At 43.5% G+C, this 16785-nt stretch overlaps 1 protein-coding gene across 4 annotated transcripts; it reads left to right on the forward strand.

Annotated features, from left to right (window-relative positions):
• Positions 1-2286: 2286 nt before the first annotated feature.
• LOC149317725 (pyrroline-5-carboxylate reductase 3-like) lies at positions 2287-15863 on the forward strand. Of its 4 annotated transcripts, none has more exons than XM_089518082.1 (6): positions 2287-2426; positions 9136-9200; positions 10438-10620; positions 12199-12411; positions 13626-13718; positions 15295-15863. In XM_089518082.1, the coding sequence occupies exons 1-6, from the start codon at positions 2342-2344 to the stop codon at positions 15475-15477; spliced, it is 822 nt and encodes a 273-aa protein (XP_089374208.1). In that variant the 5' UTR covers positions 2287-2341; the 3' UTR covers positions 15478-15863. The 4 variants fall into 4 exon arrangements, with proteins under 4 accessions (XP_089374208.1, XP_089374209.1, XP_089374206.1 ...); XM_089518083.1 differs by having other exon boundaries at positions 10441-10620; XM_089518080.1 differs by lacking the exon at positions 2287-2426 and adding an exon at positions 8457-8658.
• Positions 15864-16785: the final 922 nt, after the last annotated feature.

The raw sequence follows: 16785 nt of genomic DNA on the forward strand, positions 1-16785 counted from the left end.
GCAGATCTAAAGTCTGTGTCATCCAGTGCATGGTTTCCAACTGGGACCATTCCATGCTCCCCCCATAGAAAAAGAAAAGCCCACAAGAAGAGCAAGAAGGTGGGTGCTCTCCCATTTGTCCCTAACACACTGAGACTTTGGGCAAGTCACACTCTCTCAGCCTCAGGGGAAGGCCATGCCATACCTCCTCTGGACAAATCTTGCCAAGAAAGCCCCATAAGTCGGAAATGACTCGAAAGCACACAACAACAACAACAACAACAACAACAAGAGAGCCAGTGCTGTGCAGCAGTTGGAGTCCTGGACTAGGAATCTGGGGCCGCATTCCCACTTGCAAATAAATTGCTTTGTGATCCAAACTGATGGAGCAGTTTGGCAGCGGAGCGTGGTTCGCGCGACATTTCCCCCGGTTGCATTTTCTTGCTGCAAAATAAAATAAAATAACTCACTTGTGCTTCACTTTGACAAATGAATCTATTTGAATTGGACCTGCTCCAGCCGCCCAAAGGGCAAATTTAAATCGATCCTGATCCGCACCTGGCTCACACTTGCGCGGAAACGATTCATCCAAAAATATGCAGAAAAAATCAGTGTCAAAAAATTGTGGGTTAAATGGGTCTATTGTGCTTCAGTGATTCGGTTCAAGTGAGAATCAGGGTCATTTAAACTAGTTCAAACCGATTTGTGATCCGGTTTAAAAGGTAGTGGGAATGAGGCCTGGGGGACCAAGGTTTGAATTGTGGCTTGGGCATGGAAACCCATGGGGTGACCCTGGGCGAGTAACACTCTCTCAGCCTCAGAGAGAGGCAATGGCAACCCCCCGCTCTGAACAAATCTTGGCACGAAAACCCCACATAGACCTTCCTTAAGGTTGCCACAGGTCAGAAACAACTGGAAGGCACAGCGCAACACAACACACAAGAGCAGAAGTATCCAGTATTATAAATGTTTGTGGGCTTTTGGGGCTGTGAGGCCATGTTCTAGAAGAGTTTATTCCTGACGTTTCGCCAGCATCTGTGGCTGGCATCTTCAGAGAAGGCTGGCATGGCAGAGAGTGGGGTGTGTGTGTATATATACACACACACACACACGTATACTGTGTAACCCTTGGTAGAGAGAAAGGGATTTCCATGTTAATCTGTACAAATAAACACCCATCAGTGATGTCTTTTATTGACCAACCGAAATGCACAATATACTTGTCGCAAGCTTTCGAAGCAAGTCTATGGGCTTCTTCTTCATCAGGAAAGATGTTTATTAACAAACAGGAGAAAATAAAAACAACTGGAGATATTAGTCAGATGCTGCCTGTATGTTGTTCCAGTCCTTAGTGAAGAAGGTATGCTGGGGAGGGCATCTTTTGCAGACATTTAATGAATACATTTATTAAAACTTATTATTATTATTATTACATGCCGCAATTGGGAGATTTTCAAAGTCCAGGAAATTTAAAGTCCGCTTCTCTGTGTTTTTGCATCAGGAACATTTTGTTGGTGTAGAGAGGTAAAGCCTGCGGATTCAGCCCAAACTGAAGAAGAATAAAATTGGTTTTACCGCGGTGATACCTTTATCGGCCGACCAAAATGCGGAATACGCCACGGAGCTTCAACTCCTTGCCGACTTCGGAAGCTTGGGTTTTAATTTGGGGATTTTAAAAAAATTGGAACATAATTTTTTTAAATTTTAATTTGCATTTTTAAATTTTGGGGGAATTTTAATTTGGAAATTTTAATATTTTTATTTTTAATTCACATTTTTTTTATTTTGGAGAAGATTTTAATTTGGGAATATATATATATATATATATATATATAAATACCAAATGGACACAGGTTCCTCTTCCATCCCTAAGGAGGTGGGAAGCAAGGCTCAAGTGTTGTTGTTGTTGTTGTTGTTGTTGTTAAGTACCTACCAGTCCAGAAGCAGCAGCAGCAGCAGCTCTTCCTTGAAGGAGCCTCCCAAAACCCGCATTTCAAACCTTCCCGGGCGAGGCAGCCACCAAACCATTCATAAAAACTCCCCTGTGACGTCACAGACGGCTCGGCCAATCCGCAGCTGGACGCCGACCAATCCCAGGCAAGCAGGCGAGGAAGGGGGCGTTTGGAACGGAGAGGCGGAGGAGAAAAAAACGAACGGACGGCAATCCACCAATAAGCATGGAGCGGGGCTCGCGCCCTAGCCAATCAGCGTCGCTTTCGCTTTCGTTGGAGGAACGGGAGAGAAAGAGTGGCTCCGATTGGCTTGCCGGCTGAAAGGGAGGGGCGTGGTCTAGGAAGGAAAGGTATGAATGGGGCAGACCACCCAGGGAGCAGGTGGAGCATAGAAGGAGGACCCTTGGAAGATGGAGAAGCTGCGGGAGCTGAGAGTGGGCTTCATCGGCGCAGGGAGGATGGCCAGCGCGGTGGCCCAGGCCATGCTCCTGGCGGGTGAGGAAGGAGGGCATGGGGACAGGGCCCGAGGGGGGCAGGCCTTGCAGGGGGATTTTCTTCTCCCTCAATCCCCCCCAGAGTGGAAGAAGTTGGACTACAAGTCCCAGCATCCCCACACTGGTGCCCCAGGCCCTGGGTTATATCATGATGATGATGATGATGATGATGATGAATTGTATTTCTTTCCTGCTTCTCCTCAAAGCTCAACCCGTTAAAATCCAAAATACCATGATAATAACGATAGTAACGATCATATTCGTATCGAGGAGAAGCAAAAGAAGAGAGTGGGGAAGAAAAACCATTGTGGACTACAAGTCCCATCACCCCGCCTCCTTGGTGCATAGACCCTGGGCTCAATGATCATAAGAGTGGGTTTTTAAATGTCAATTTTGTACTGTTTCCACTGGATTCTTTTCATTGTGTTGACATGTCTGTTGTCAAGCTTTCTAAGTGTCTCTCTCTGGGTCCCTTTTCCTGGACAGAGGCGGAATAAGAACGAAATAAACCATAGTACACCGTTTTCATAATGAATCCGCCTTTCCTGGAGGCTCTCCGTGCTTCAAGGTTCAGTTTTAAAAGAAAATGCATAAGACCCGCAGCCGGTAAAATACAATATGCTGATGTTGTTGTTGTTGTTGTTGTTTAGCCTTCTTTCTAAAGCGCTGTAAATTCACACAGCACTGTACATATAATCGATTAAAATGAATAGAATAAAAGAAACCCTTCCAGAGGAGTACATTCTAGGGAAAACAAACCCATTAAATGCCCTCCTATCAGCAGAGTCCAAGCCTCTCCTTCTCTGAGCCTGAATCCGATCCCTTTCTGAGAACTAGATTCTGGGGGACTAGGGTTCGAATCCCTGCTCAGCCATGGAAATCCACTGGGCTGACATTGGGCAAGTCATACTCTCTCGGCCTCAAAGGAAGGCAAGGGCAAACCTCATCTGGACAGATCTTGCCAAGAAACCCTTAGGATGGGGCACATAAGGCATAGAATATCTCATAGGGCCACCAGAAGTCAGAAATGACTAGAAGGCATACAACAACAGAAGGGTGTGGGAAAGTAATATTGGACTACATATCCCAGCATGGCCGCTGGCTGGAGGATTCTGGGATTGGCAGCCCAACAAGGCTAAGTTTGCCAAAATCTCCGATGCTAGGTGTTGTTGTGTGCCTTCAATTTGTTTCCAACTTAACGGTGACCCTAAGGTTTGCCATTGCCTTCCCCTGAGGCTGAGAGAGTGTGACTTCCCCAAGGTCACCTATTGGGTTTCATGGCCAAGCTGGGCATCGAACCCTGGTCTCCAGAGTCATAGTCCAACACTCAAACTGCTATGCCACAACTGACTCTCAAGTTTGCCTTAGGATCGCCATAAGTCAGAAATGACTTGAAGGCACACAAAAACAAAACCAGGGTGTGAAAGTAATGTTGGACTACAGCTCCCAGCATGGCCTCTGTCTGGAGGATTCTGGGATTGGTAGTCCAACAAGAGTAATTTGGCTACAGTTTGAGGCTACAGTTCCTTAAAGCCCTTCTGGGGAAGAAATCCTATTAGACAAAGTGGAGGCACTTGTTTCTCTATAAGACTGCAAGAAATGGGAAGGATTCAGGACTCGGGGCACGTCTAGATAAGCCGAGTGCCAGAGTTTGCAAACCATACTATTTTCATACTACAATTCCAAACTTCACACTTGCCATGTTTGTTGGCAAATGCTGGGGCCTGATCATTTTACAAAGCACCATTGCCGAGGTCTGGGCCTTTGGGTCAGAGTCTTGACATTGGTCAGAATGCAGGACTGGACAAAACAGACCTTTGCTCTAATCCAGTGTGGCTCAATCCTTGGCTTGGTTAGTTTAAATAAATTAATGAGGCAGACAATCTAGGAAGGTGAGCGGGGTAAACTGTTTCGTAAGGGAAATTTCTATGCCTTGAGAAGAGGTGCGGCAGCTATATGCCTTGCCAGTGCAAGGTGTATAGATACCATCATAACAACCTGAATACCCCTGACTGTGTCTGGAAGCTTAAATGGGTTGGGCTTGGATGGGAGACCCTCCGAAAGGCATGCCGGAAATGTTTATGTAGGGCCAGAACAAGGGTTCGAATCCTTGCTCAGGGATGGAAACCTACTAGGTGACTATGGGCAAGTTGCGCTTTCTCAGAGGAAGGCAAAGGCAAACCATGTCACCTAAAGTAGGATCAAAGTGCTGTAACTGTGTGATGTGAAAAGAAGGTAGTGAGTTCTTTTACACATTTTGGAATATTAGACCACATTTTGGAAAACAGTACAGTCAGCCTTCTGTATTCAGAGATTCTTTATCCACGAATTCAAGCATCCATGGCTTCAAATTTTCAACAACAAAAAAGTATAAATTCCAAATAGCAAACCTTGACGTTGCCATTTTATATAAGGGACACCATTTTACTATGCCATTGTAGTTAATGGGATTTGAGCATCCACAGATTTTGGAACCGAACCCCAGCAGATAAAAAGGGCCCACTTTATTAACAATGCAAATAGAATAGGACAGAAAGGTGGAAGGTAAACATTTGTCTTAACTTGTCAAATATACCTTCTGTGGAAAGGCTTTTGAGAGACAAGCGAAGGCATTTTAAATCTGCCTGTGGATCTTTGAAAGACTTTCCTGGAGACGTTTCCCAGGGCCATTTCAGATATGACACAATTTTCAGTCTGTAAAAAAGGAAGTGCATAAGGGAAAGTGAATGAATGAGAGAAACCTCACAGAGATAAGTAAACAATGTCTTATTTTTACTGACTCTACATTGGTTTTTCTCTTTGCAAATGTTTGTTCCCACTTTTTAAGGTCACCCATAGAATTGAGTGTTTCATTTTTGGGGGGGAGAAGTCTTAAAACCTTAATTCAGAGACATCCTCATTTGTTTCAGAGTATACCCCTGGAAACAAACAGAGCTCTTCCTGGAAAAATTGGGCAGATAGGTGCTATAAATTGTGCTAGAAAAACATATTGGGGAAAGTTTGGCTTCTGGGCGCATCTGAGCTTTTTATGGCTTTACACCCATTGTGGAAAATTTCTGTTGTTCGTGGAAATATACTAATCTGTGGTTTTTTCCTCGCCAGACCTGAGCAGGGCTGTTCATAACAGAACGCCTTGGATGTCTGTACATAGAGAGATCTTGTAGCACCTTTGAGACTCACTGAAAGAAAGAAATTGGCAGCATGAGCTTTCCTAGACTTCAGTCTACTTCCTCAGATGCATTTTCTTAGATGTCTCTTATTCATGCAGTTGGCATAAATGGGCACTAATTTAATGGCAGTTAGCAACAAAGCCCACATTATTCTATGCACAACAACAACAAAAACCCCAACTAAATCCTGCCTCTTGTATCCAATTTGATCTGTAAATTGTATGAAGAAACATTCTTTGTAATGGCACACAAGTCACTCTGATTTGTCGCCTTAATTATGGACTTTTTAGGTCAAAAAAAGAGGGATATTCAAAATAAATGAGCTGGCATAATAAAATGGTGTCCCTTATATCAAACGGCAAAAACTTTTTGGAATTTACATTTTTTTTTAGTATTTTCAAGCTGTGGATTGTTGAATCCGTGGATGAAGAATTAGTGGCGATGGAGGGACGACTGTATTTTTCTTGAGCCATTTAGTGCTTTAATAGCGATACCCAGGGCTTTGCATTTCACCTGGAAATAAGACTGGCCACTGGCGCAACTGGCACAGAGCAAAGGGAGAAGAATCATCTTCAGGCATGGTCTTGGGGGAAACCTTTGTGGGAACTTTCTCAACAGGTTATAGTTTACAAACCATCTTTAAAAAGAGAAAGAGGATTGCAACCACCAGCAAAGCCTCTTTTGTGCATTCACCAGGGAAGGAACGGAAATTCATCGATTTCCTGACCGGGGCTGAATTTGGAGTTTCCGACCCATCCAGAAAAGTGGGTGGGAGGAAAATGGCACATGAAAATTCCCACAATTTGTGAGAAATTTTTTTGTACTCAGCAAACATAAACTGTGTATCTTTCCAGTCAAAACCTACGCTCATTCTTCTTTTATTATGCATGGAAAACTGCACAGTTTCCTGAAGTGTGGGGAGTATCACCCATTTACATTGTTTTTTATTATATCCTGGGGGAAATGCAAAATGTTGGCTAAATTGCACACTGTGTCCCCATATGGAAAAAAAGAACATGGTGAAGCATTTGATGTCATGGTGGCAGCCTTTGCCGGTTTGAAAGTTGAAAGAACCCAAATGTTATTCAATAGGAAAAGAAACTCTGGCCGACTGAAGCTGCAGCCACATCGTGGTTTTGTTCTGCGACATTTTTGTGGAGCAGCATTGCTGTTTTTATCATTAAAAACAGCAATGTTGCACAACAACCAAAATGTTGTGCAAAATCACCAGTGTTGCATAAAAATAGCCACTGCGTGGTTTTGTTGTGCAACACTGCAGATTTTGAGCAAAAACATTTTGGTTGCATGCGGTTCCTGAAAATAGTTCTTTCTATACTGAAAGCTGCAGAGTTTTCAGGGAAGGCTGTGCAGTTCCAAGGAGGAGCGGCACAGTCTCCAGAAAATTGCAGTATACAGTTTTCTGGGGAAGCTGTACAGATTTTGTGAAAAAGCTGTGCAGTTTCCCATCATTATGTGTTTGTGAACGCCTGAGTGTCTCGAACCTCCTGCTTTATTGTTCTCAACATCTGTTGGGGCTTGGAGATGTCGAGATTTACCATCCCTAATACTGACCAAGGTAGTATCTTGGGAGTGTATAGTATACAAGATTACTTTCTTCCAAAGAGCCCCTAAAACAGGGATGGAGAAAGAGCATCAGTGGGCCATCTTTCATAGAATCAGAGAGTTGGAAGAGACCCCAAGGGCCATCCAGTCCAACCAAACCTGAGGTCAGGGAACCATCTAATTGAAAATAATCATTGTAAGCCACTCTGATAGCTTTTAGGGCTGAAGAGCGGGGTATAAATACCATAAAAATGAATAAATAAATGCAGGAACTCTCAGTCATAGCATCCCCTGAGACAGATGGCCATCCAGCCTCTGTTTAAAGACCTCCAAGGAAGGAGACCATCACACTCCAAAGGAGTGTGTTCCACTGTCGAATAGCCCTTATTGTCAGGACGTTCTTTATTTATTTATTATATTTATTTATATCCCGTCCTTTTCCCAGGACTGGGACTCAGGGCGGCTTACAACATTAAAAACAATACAGTTAAAAAGATACAAAAATAATACATTAAAATAATATTAAACTACTGCAATAAAATTTGAAAAGAAGATAAAAATATCTAAAATACATTAAAACAATATAGCATCCCAAGGAGTTCAATATGTGCCCCGCAGACATTTTTAGATTCCCAGCAACCCTTCCCCTCCATTAAATTTTGAGACCCCTTCACTATGCCCCATATATGTATACATTTATTGGTTGTGCATTTGGTTGCACAAAGTTGCCATTGAACATAAAGAGTTGTGTAGAATGATCAGTGCACCATTCCACTTATGCTACAAAACCTCAGTTCAGAATTGTGCGCATAGACTTTCAAAAGAAGTCCAGTCCTGTCCAGAGTAGGCTGGGCACCTTATCTCCAAGTTGGCCTGTCTCTTTCAAAGAGCACCTCTTCTCTTGACTTGAATTTTGGCTTGCTTGGCCTCATCCAGCCCACCACTGACCTTGGTTCAGAGTCTCTACAGCTTCCCTGGACTGAAGTGATAAGGGATCTAGAACAGTCTCTCATCTGCATGTTGGTGACGGGCAGCTCTGTACGCCTGGGTAGTCTCTTGCAAAAGTGTCATGTAGGCGTTAAATAGCACAAGGGACAATAGAGATGGTTGTGGGACACCCAAGGTTGACTGTGTCAAGCAAGAATCCCCTTCCAGTACTACCTTCTGGAATCTTCCCTCCAGGAAGAATCCGAACTACTTTATCGCGGTCCCCAGAAGCCCCATTCCAGCAAGACAACTTTGAAGGTTGCCATGGTCGGTCGCCCCGAAAGCTGTTGAGAAGTCAAGTGGAACAGCCAGAGACACACTCTTCTGGTGCAGTTACAGACGTAGAACATCCAGGAGGGCGACTGAGGATGTTCCTATCCCAGGATCAAGTTGAAAACCAGGTTAAAACCCATCGAGATAAGACCTCTCATCTAAGAAGTCCTGGAGTTGGATTACCATCACGCGCCCGATCACCAGTACCATATCCAAAAACGCAATATTGGAGACCGGAGGGTAATTGTTCAGTATGTTGGGGTCCAGAGAGTTTCTTTAGCAGATGATTCATTATCCATGTTTTTTAAAGGCAGCAGAAGCATGATTTGGGTATCTTCCTCCAAACAGTGAAGACTGGAAAGGTCTTCTCTGTTGTGGCGTGTATCCTCTGGAATTGGCTCAAAGCTGAAACTTGCCTCAATTTAACCATACCAGTGGCATGCTAAATAAAAAGCAAATGTTCCAGTTGAGAAGAGAGTTTGGTGGAGCTACTTATGGTCTATTTTTAAAATTTACTTGGATTTTATTGCTGTATTGCAGAAGTCATAGCTTCTAACTTACCTTTTAACAGAAGCTGTTTAGAAATTTAGAAGTCAGATATGATTTAGATAATTGGAAGTGTGGTGATAAGTGGTTTTTTTCTCCCCTGCAAGTTGTGTATCTGAACAATGTATTCTGTAGTCAGTGATCCTTTCTTTCTCCTTATTTCCTCTTCAGGAGATGTCCAAGCAGTGAATATCTTTGCCAGTGCTCCATCCAACAGGAATTTGGACAAGTTCCAGGTATGTGAAGGGCCAAAAAGTGAGGCCTATGGAGATGAAATGTCTCACAAAACTACAAATCCCAAAATTCCATAGCATTGGGCTTTGGCAGTTGAAGCAATGTCAAACTGCATTAATTCTGCAGTGTCTATGCAGCCTCAGTCAACCAGTGTTCCCAAGATGATGCACAACAGATTAAAAAACTTTCTTTAAAACAGATTAAAACATTCTTTTAAAAAATCTGTCTAAAACATGCACAAACAGTTAAAAGAAATAAGGACCACAGGCCATATGAAACACCACCATCTTGGTTGCTCATAGTGGCAGCTTGTAGTCCCACGCCAGAGAGCTTGTGACTCTGCTCTGGGTTTTAGACGGCCCTGAGCTGTGGGGTGGAAATTAGACCACAAATAGCCCACACATTCCCTGTGGGTATTTGGAGGCAAAGGAGATGCTTAAGAGATGGGAGGTAGGGTATGCACCCACCCAAAAAGTTTGGGGGCACCATGCACCTTTTAACTCCTGGCAGTTGCCCATGACTGCCTTAAAAACTATCCTGAGTATCAGAAAATTTTGAGCTGGCTCCTTGGCTGAAGCCGTTGTGAAAGTTCAGGTTAAGTATCCCTTATCTGAAATGCTTGTGACCAGAAGTGTTTTGAACGTTGGATTAACATCTTTAATGGGTGGCTGAGATAGTGACGCCTTTGTTTTCTGGTGGTTCAGTATCCACAAACTTGTTTTGTACACAAAATTATTAAAAATATTTTGTATAAAATTACCTTCAGGCTATGTGTATATGAAACATAAATATATTTTGCATTTAGACTTGGGTCTCATCTCCAAGATACCTCATTATGTATGTATGCGCAAATGGAGGTATTGCAAAAAATCCCAAACATTTCTGTTCCCAACCATTTCAGATAAGGGAGACTCAATTTCTACTCTACTTGCAAGGCTGGAGAAACAAGGATCTGTGAAGTGAAAGGAATCCAAGTGTAGTGCTTGGCACAAATCCACACCTCCCTCCATTTCACAGATCCTTGCATCTCTCTCCAGCCTCACGAATACGATGTTACTTGTATTCCAAAAATCAAAAATATTTTGAAATCTCGAAGCATCATGTCAGCACTCAAAAAGTTTTGGATTTTGGAGCACTTCAGATTTTGGATTTTCTGCTCAATCTGTAATGCTGATGAGTTTTGCCATGTTGTTCCCTGCTTTTTTTCTGATCTTTTCTTCTGCTCTCTCTTTTGGCAAGAAGAGCCTCTCCTGCAAGACAACACACTCTAACCTGGAAGTGCTGCAAAACTGTACCTTCATCTTCCTGGCTACCAAGCCTCACATCCTCCCTGCTGTTCTGAAAGAAATTGCCCCGGCTGTCAACTCCAAACATGTTGTCATTTCCATGGCTGCTGGAGTCACGCTCCAGACCCTAGAAGAGGTGGGTTCCTGGAACATCAGGACCCAGAGCAGGGGTCCATTTTGTAGAAGTGGGGGAGTTTTAGTGAGGTTCATACTTGGTGCTTGCGGGGCTTCAGCTCACTGGAGGAACACATGAGCTGTAGTGAGGGGGCTCCTCTGCATCCCACCAGCAGTGGCAATACACTGTCTAAGGATGTGGAAACAGGACCTTCTCTGCTGTGACTCCCCAGTTGTGGAATAGTCTGACCGGTGCCAACACTGATGTTCTTCCAGCAGCAAGTAAAAGCATAGCTTTTTACCAAAACCATAGGGGCATACTAGTACTGTATATACTCGACTTTACGCTGACCTCATATAAAAGTTGAGGGCAGGTTTTGGGGCCAAAATTATGGATTTGGATATGACCCATGGATAAGTTGAGGGTAAAACTTAGGGTGATGTAATGAAAGATGTCAAGGATGAAGCAAAGGAAAACAATGCCAAAGAACGAACTTCCAGCAGGCATAACTATTTGTGCTCATAGTAAGGGCTGGATGCATGAGAGACTAGAAGGGGGTCAAGTGCCTCCAGGGCAGATGAAACTCTTCCTTTTCACCAGGGGATGTGGTGTGTGTGTGTGTGAGAGAGAGAGAGAGAGTTAAAGCACAGTACTTACATTGACCCATGGATAAGTTGACTCAGGATTTTTTGGGTCAGTTTTTTAACCTAACATACAGTAACTGTTTTCCTCCAAATTTGCATATTTGCATTGTTTTAAATGATGTTATTAAACTGTCTTAACTTTTCAGTTAGTTGTACCTGTTGATCTGTTTAAATTATTCTTAAAGATTTAAATTGATTTTATTGGATACCACCCTATGATACTTGGATAGAGAATGGACTATAAATAGTCTAATAAATAATAAAGTGATTTTGAACATTGGACTATGGCTCTGGAGAACTTGGGCATGGAAACCCACTGGGTGACCATGGGCAAATCACACATTCTCATCCTCAGAGGGAGGCAAAGGCAACCACCTCCGTGAACAACTCTTGCCAAAGAAACCCCATGATCGTTTCACCATAAGTTGGAAACAATTTGAAGGCACAAAACAACAAAATGTGAGGACCCAGCTTCAGTGCATACCTAGAATCATCTAGGTTGAAAAGGGTCTAAGGGCCATATTGGATTCTCAGAAGACTTTGGACAATTTTGGGGGGAAATATTTTTGTCCCACGCTGAGGCTGTGGCTTGCCTAAGGTCTTCCAGTGAGTTTCCAAGTCAGAATGGTCTCCAGAGTTGTAGTCCAGTGCTCAAACCACTACTCCATGTTGGCTCTCAGAATAATATTGCAAGAAAAAGTAATATTCTAATATAAAACCTAGCACCATAAGAATAATCTTGCCCCAAAATAACATGGCGTGCCCTGAATGTAGCAAATCTCGATGGAATGTTTTGGCTTGAGCCAAATCCCTCTGAGTTGTTCCTACAAGATCTTGAAAGTGAGATTATCCATTCATTTTGTTTCATTCCAAACTAGTTCTAGCCCATTCTCTCTCAGCAAATCTTGTATCGAACATATATAACAGGCAACATTTCCCTCTATGGCTCCCACAGCATCTTCCTGCTGGGACCAAGGTGTTGCGGATCATGCCCAACCTTCCCTGCATGGTCCAGTCGGGCGCTATCATTCTGGCTCGGGGCAGCTGCGTTGGGGAGAATGAGGTGGACCTTTTGAAGATGCTCCTGTCTCCTTCTGGGCTGTGCGAAGAGGCTCCAGAGTCATATATCGACATCCATGCTGGCTTGAGCGGCAGTGGAGTGGCCTATGTGAGTGCTTATTTTCCTCTTGGGTCTTCTGTTAGTCTCCTACAATTCTTGGAAATGGAGGGAAGAGGCCAAGGGATTGCTAGAACCCACATCCCTCTGTGTTTGCCTAGACGAGGATTCCCAAACTTTGGTCCTCTAGTTGTTTTGGACTTTAGCTTCCAGAATTCCTGACTGCTGGTCAAGCTTTCAAGGGCTTCTGGGAATTGAAGTCCCAAACACCTGGAGGAGCAAAGTTTGGGAATCACTGGCCTAGACCAAGGGTTAAAACACCTGGGAATATTCAGCCTGATGAAAAGATTGAAGGTATACGATTGCACTGTTGCACTATTGTCACAAAGTGGAGGCTGCAGGTTTGGTTTTTTGTTTTGTTTTGTTTTTTTATATACCGCTATTCCAAAGATCATAGCGGTGAACAGCAAGTAAGCTAATTAGCAAGTAAGCTAATTTGCCCCCAACAGTCTGGGTACTCATTTTAGCCACCTCCTCGGAAGGATGCAAGCCTGAGTCGAGCTTGGGGCCTTTTGCTGGTCTTGAACTCACAACCTTGTGGTTTTGAGCGAATGGCTGCAGTACAGGCATTTAACCACTGCGCCACCAGGGCTCCAGGGTTTGTTCTCTGCTACCCCAGAAGGTAAAACTAGGTCTGTATCTACACTGTAGAATTAATGCAAATGCTTTAACTGCTATGGCTTAATGCTGTGGAATCCTGGGATTTGTAATTTGTTGTGGCACCACAGCTCTCTGGCAGAGGAGGCAAATCTCATAAAACTATAAATCCCAGAATCCCATAGCATTGAGCCATGGCAGCTAAAGCAATATCAAACTGCATTAATTTTGCAGTGTAGATTTACGTATTTAATTATTTGGATTAATATGACACCTTTCTACCAAAATTCAAGATGGCTAAGCCTAATGGTTTTAAGTTATAGGAGGGCAGATTTCGGTTGCACATTAAAAGGAACGTCTTGACAATGAGAGGGGAGGGGTTCACCAGTTACCTAGAGAGGTGTGGGGGGGGGGAGTGTCTCCTTCTCTGGATATCTTCAAAATGAGTCTGGATGGGGGATGCTCTAGCTGGAGATCTTGCACTGAGCAGGGGGTTAGATCTGATGGCCTCTTCCAATTCTAGGTTTCTAGGATACTGACCTCTTTTCTCTTCCATGTCTTTAATAATAATATTTTATTATTATTTATTATTTCTCACTATATCCCAGGTATACATGTTTGCCGAAGCACTGGCAGAAGGTGCTGTGAAGATGGGGATGCCAGGACCCATGGCCAACAGGATTGCCGCTCAGACTCTCTTGGTAAGATGCTCAAGTGGTGCTTCTAGCCCAGTTTCTGATATGAATTCCATCCCTCAAATGTCACCCCTGTCCATTCTGGGTCAGATTCATCCCCCTTTGCAACACCTGAGGTTATCTGTTCCTTGTCACTTTGTACAAACAGCTTCATTTATATACCGCTTCATACTGAACTAAAAGTGTCTAAGTGGTTTACAACTGTAAGTTAATTGCCTCCAACAATCTGGGTACTCATTTTAGCCACCTTCTCAGAAGGATGCAAGCCTGAGTCAAGCTTGAGCCCTTTCGCTGGTATTGAACTCGCAACCTTATGGTTTTGAGGGAGTGGCTCAGTACAGGCATTTAACCACTGCTCCACCACCTCCATAAAAAACTTTGGCAACATTCAAAAAGAGACTGAGACTAGCCCAGTGCATTTTTGGAGAAGAAATATTGGTATAATCTTGTATCAGAGAGAACAAACTTAAAATTAACTTGCAGATATTTCAAAAAATGCAGGTCTCCAAAGCTTATGCTAGCTAATGATCAAACCAACCTGACTTATAATGATCAGGTCAGCTAAACAGTCAAAAGACAGGCATACCTCAGTTAACAAAGGCTGCTGCCACTCTGCAGAATTAATGGCTTGACACCTCTTTAGCTGCCCTGAATCAGTGCTGTGGAATTCTGAGATTTTGTGAGAAATTTCTCTTCTGACAGAAAGCCTTAATGCCCCAGCAAAACTACAAGCCCTCAGATTCCATACATTGAGCCATGGCAGTTAAAGTGGTGTCAACTTGCATCTATTCTGCAGTGTTGATGGAGCCAATGCCTCTGACAAAGCCTTTGTGAGAGACTACAAATTCTGGAATATGTAGTATCTCACAAAACTACACAAAGGTGAAATGATAAGAAAATGGAGACTGATGAAAGAGAGAGGCATCCCTGGATGCATTTTGGAAGAAACCCTCAAATAATGTGTGAAAGGTTCAGAATGTTTCTGTCATACTTTGCAAGGCTTGCCTGACCTGGTTGTTTCATTTCATGTGTTCATATCATCAGTTTTGCACAAAGTTTCCTGAAACGTATTGAAATGCTTTTTTGTGTGTGTGGTGCTGGAGTCTCTCCCAGTTCTTTCCATGTTATTTCTGTCTTTAGTACCAAATTTTCTGCTAAAGTAGTAATGCCCAGGAACAGATCTACTTGGTTAACTGAGGTATACGTGTTCAGTTGGCCATCTGTATCCACGGGTTCCTCATCCACAAATTACACCATCCATGGATTGAAAATATTGCAAATTTTCCCCCAAAAGCAAACCCTCATTTTGCCATTGTATATAAGAAGACACCTTTTTACTACACTCTTGCATGTAATGGGACTTGAGCATTTATGGATTTTGAAATCTATGGGGGGGGGGGGTCCAAATCCCAGAGAATACTAATGGCCCGCTGCATTATGCCATAATGATCATATGAAACCCATTGGGCTCCATTGGCTGAGCAGAGGATCTGAACATGGGTTTCTCACATTAAAATCCAGAGCTCCATATGCTACTCGCTGCAGCCCTGCAAACCTTCTTTTGTCTTTCCTCTCCTTCCAGGGAGCAGCCAAAATGATCCTGGAAACAGGGGAGCACCCAGCAGTCCTGAGGAGTGCTGTTTGCACGCCGGGGGGCACCACAATCCATGCTTTGCATGAGCTGGAGAAAGGGTCTCTTCGTGCGACTGTCATGAATGCAGTGGAAGCAGCCACCAGCCGGGCCCGCGAACTGGGCAAGCGGTAGCAGGGCAGGTGGCCACAGCAGAGCTTTGTGGCTGAAGGAGGTCCCACTTTTGCCCAGGAGGGCAGACATTCATCTGGACATGGAATGGCCTTATTGTCAATCGGCCTTACCTTCATGGCTCACATGAAGCCGTTGGGCCTTCAAATATTATACATCAGGAACAAGAACCATCTCTACCATAATTTCCTATGGAAAACAGCCTGAGGCAGGTGATCTGACCCCATGCAGGCACACAATAAGTGGGCGCTTTTGGTTACTAGCAGCATCTTGTCTGCCTAGTTTAGCACAGAAATGCCCACTTATTTCTCAGAGAGTGAAGGGCCCACATTAGCTCCTTGTTATTAAGCATTCCAGTTCTTCCAGTTTCATCACACTATGAGTTTCCTTCATCTCATTAAACAACATTAAATTGTTTTCCAAATGTATGCATGAGAATTCACTTAAGTGTAGAAGCCTAAACAAACTTTTCCCAGTTCTATGGTTTCCTTTTTCAAAGGACACTGCAGTTCTAAATCTAAAGGTAGTGCTACTGAGCAGCAAAGGAATGCATGCAGAAAAACAAATTCCGAATGTGTACTTTATTGGTGAACCTCAGACTTGCTGACTGAGCACACTGAAAACTCAGTAACAGCATATGAGTTTGCAGAGACAGGGAGCACTGCTCTTTCTTCAGCTATAGCTCCCAGAATCAGCATGTCCATGCTGCTTGAGACATTTCTGAGAACTGTGGTAGCCGCACGGGGTGTGTGTGTGTGTGAGAGGTAGTGTTTGCTTTCCAAGGTCTAGGAATTGGTCTTAAGAGGCAGGCTCCTAGTTTTATCCTGTATGGGAAATAGGTATGCATAAGCAGCATAGTTGTGAACCCAGTTGTGAATCCTGGCCCACCCTCATCAGTCCCCACTTACTGAAAAGCAGCCGCTGTGAGCGATGGGAGTCTGTTTCCCTGTTGCAATTCCTCCTTGCAGCAAAGATCATTTTTGAACTTGAAGCAGCTGCTTTTCAGTAAATGGGGACTGCAGGATGGACTTTTATGGTACCTACAAAGCCCCTAAAATAGGGGTTACGTGGGGATCACAAATATGTAATACTCACAACACTCTAGGTTATGCATTTGTAACTACCATAAAGGATTGCCTGCCACAAGTTTAACTGATGAGAGAAATACAAACACAAACCTTTCAAAACAGCACTCTTTGTCAGAGGTCTGGAGAAGCCCAAATGACTCAACGGGGGCTATTTTCATACTGTGAGATGACGTGATTCAATGGAAAAGACAACCATAATGTATTATCTTGCTCATCTTGAGCT

This window comes from Sceloporus occidentalis, unplaced genomic scaffold, assembly GCF_023333645.1.
Source record: "Sceloporus occidentalis isolate IW3139 unplaced genomic scaffold, rSceOcc1.0.p SCAF_3, whole genome shotgun sequence".
Lineage (NCBI taxonomy): Eukaryota > Metazoa > Chordata > Lepidosauria > Squamata > Phrynosomatidae > Sceloporus > Sceloporus occidentalis.

Bases quoted from the DNA above. Each gene is read 5' to 3' on its own strand.
- LOC149317725 (XM_089518080.1), top strand. From the start codon at position 8,514: ATGTTCCTATCCCAGGATCAAGTTGAAAACCAGGTTAAAACCCATCGA. The intron at 8,659-9,135 runs GTAATTGTTCAG...TTTCCTCTTCAG, and splicing joins GCAATATTGGAGACCGGAGG to GAGATGTCCAAGCAGTGAAT. The intron at 9,201-10,437 runs GTATGTGAAGGG...TCTTTTGGCAAG, and splicing joins GGAATTTGGACAAGTTCCAG to AAGAGCCTCTCCTGCAAGAC.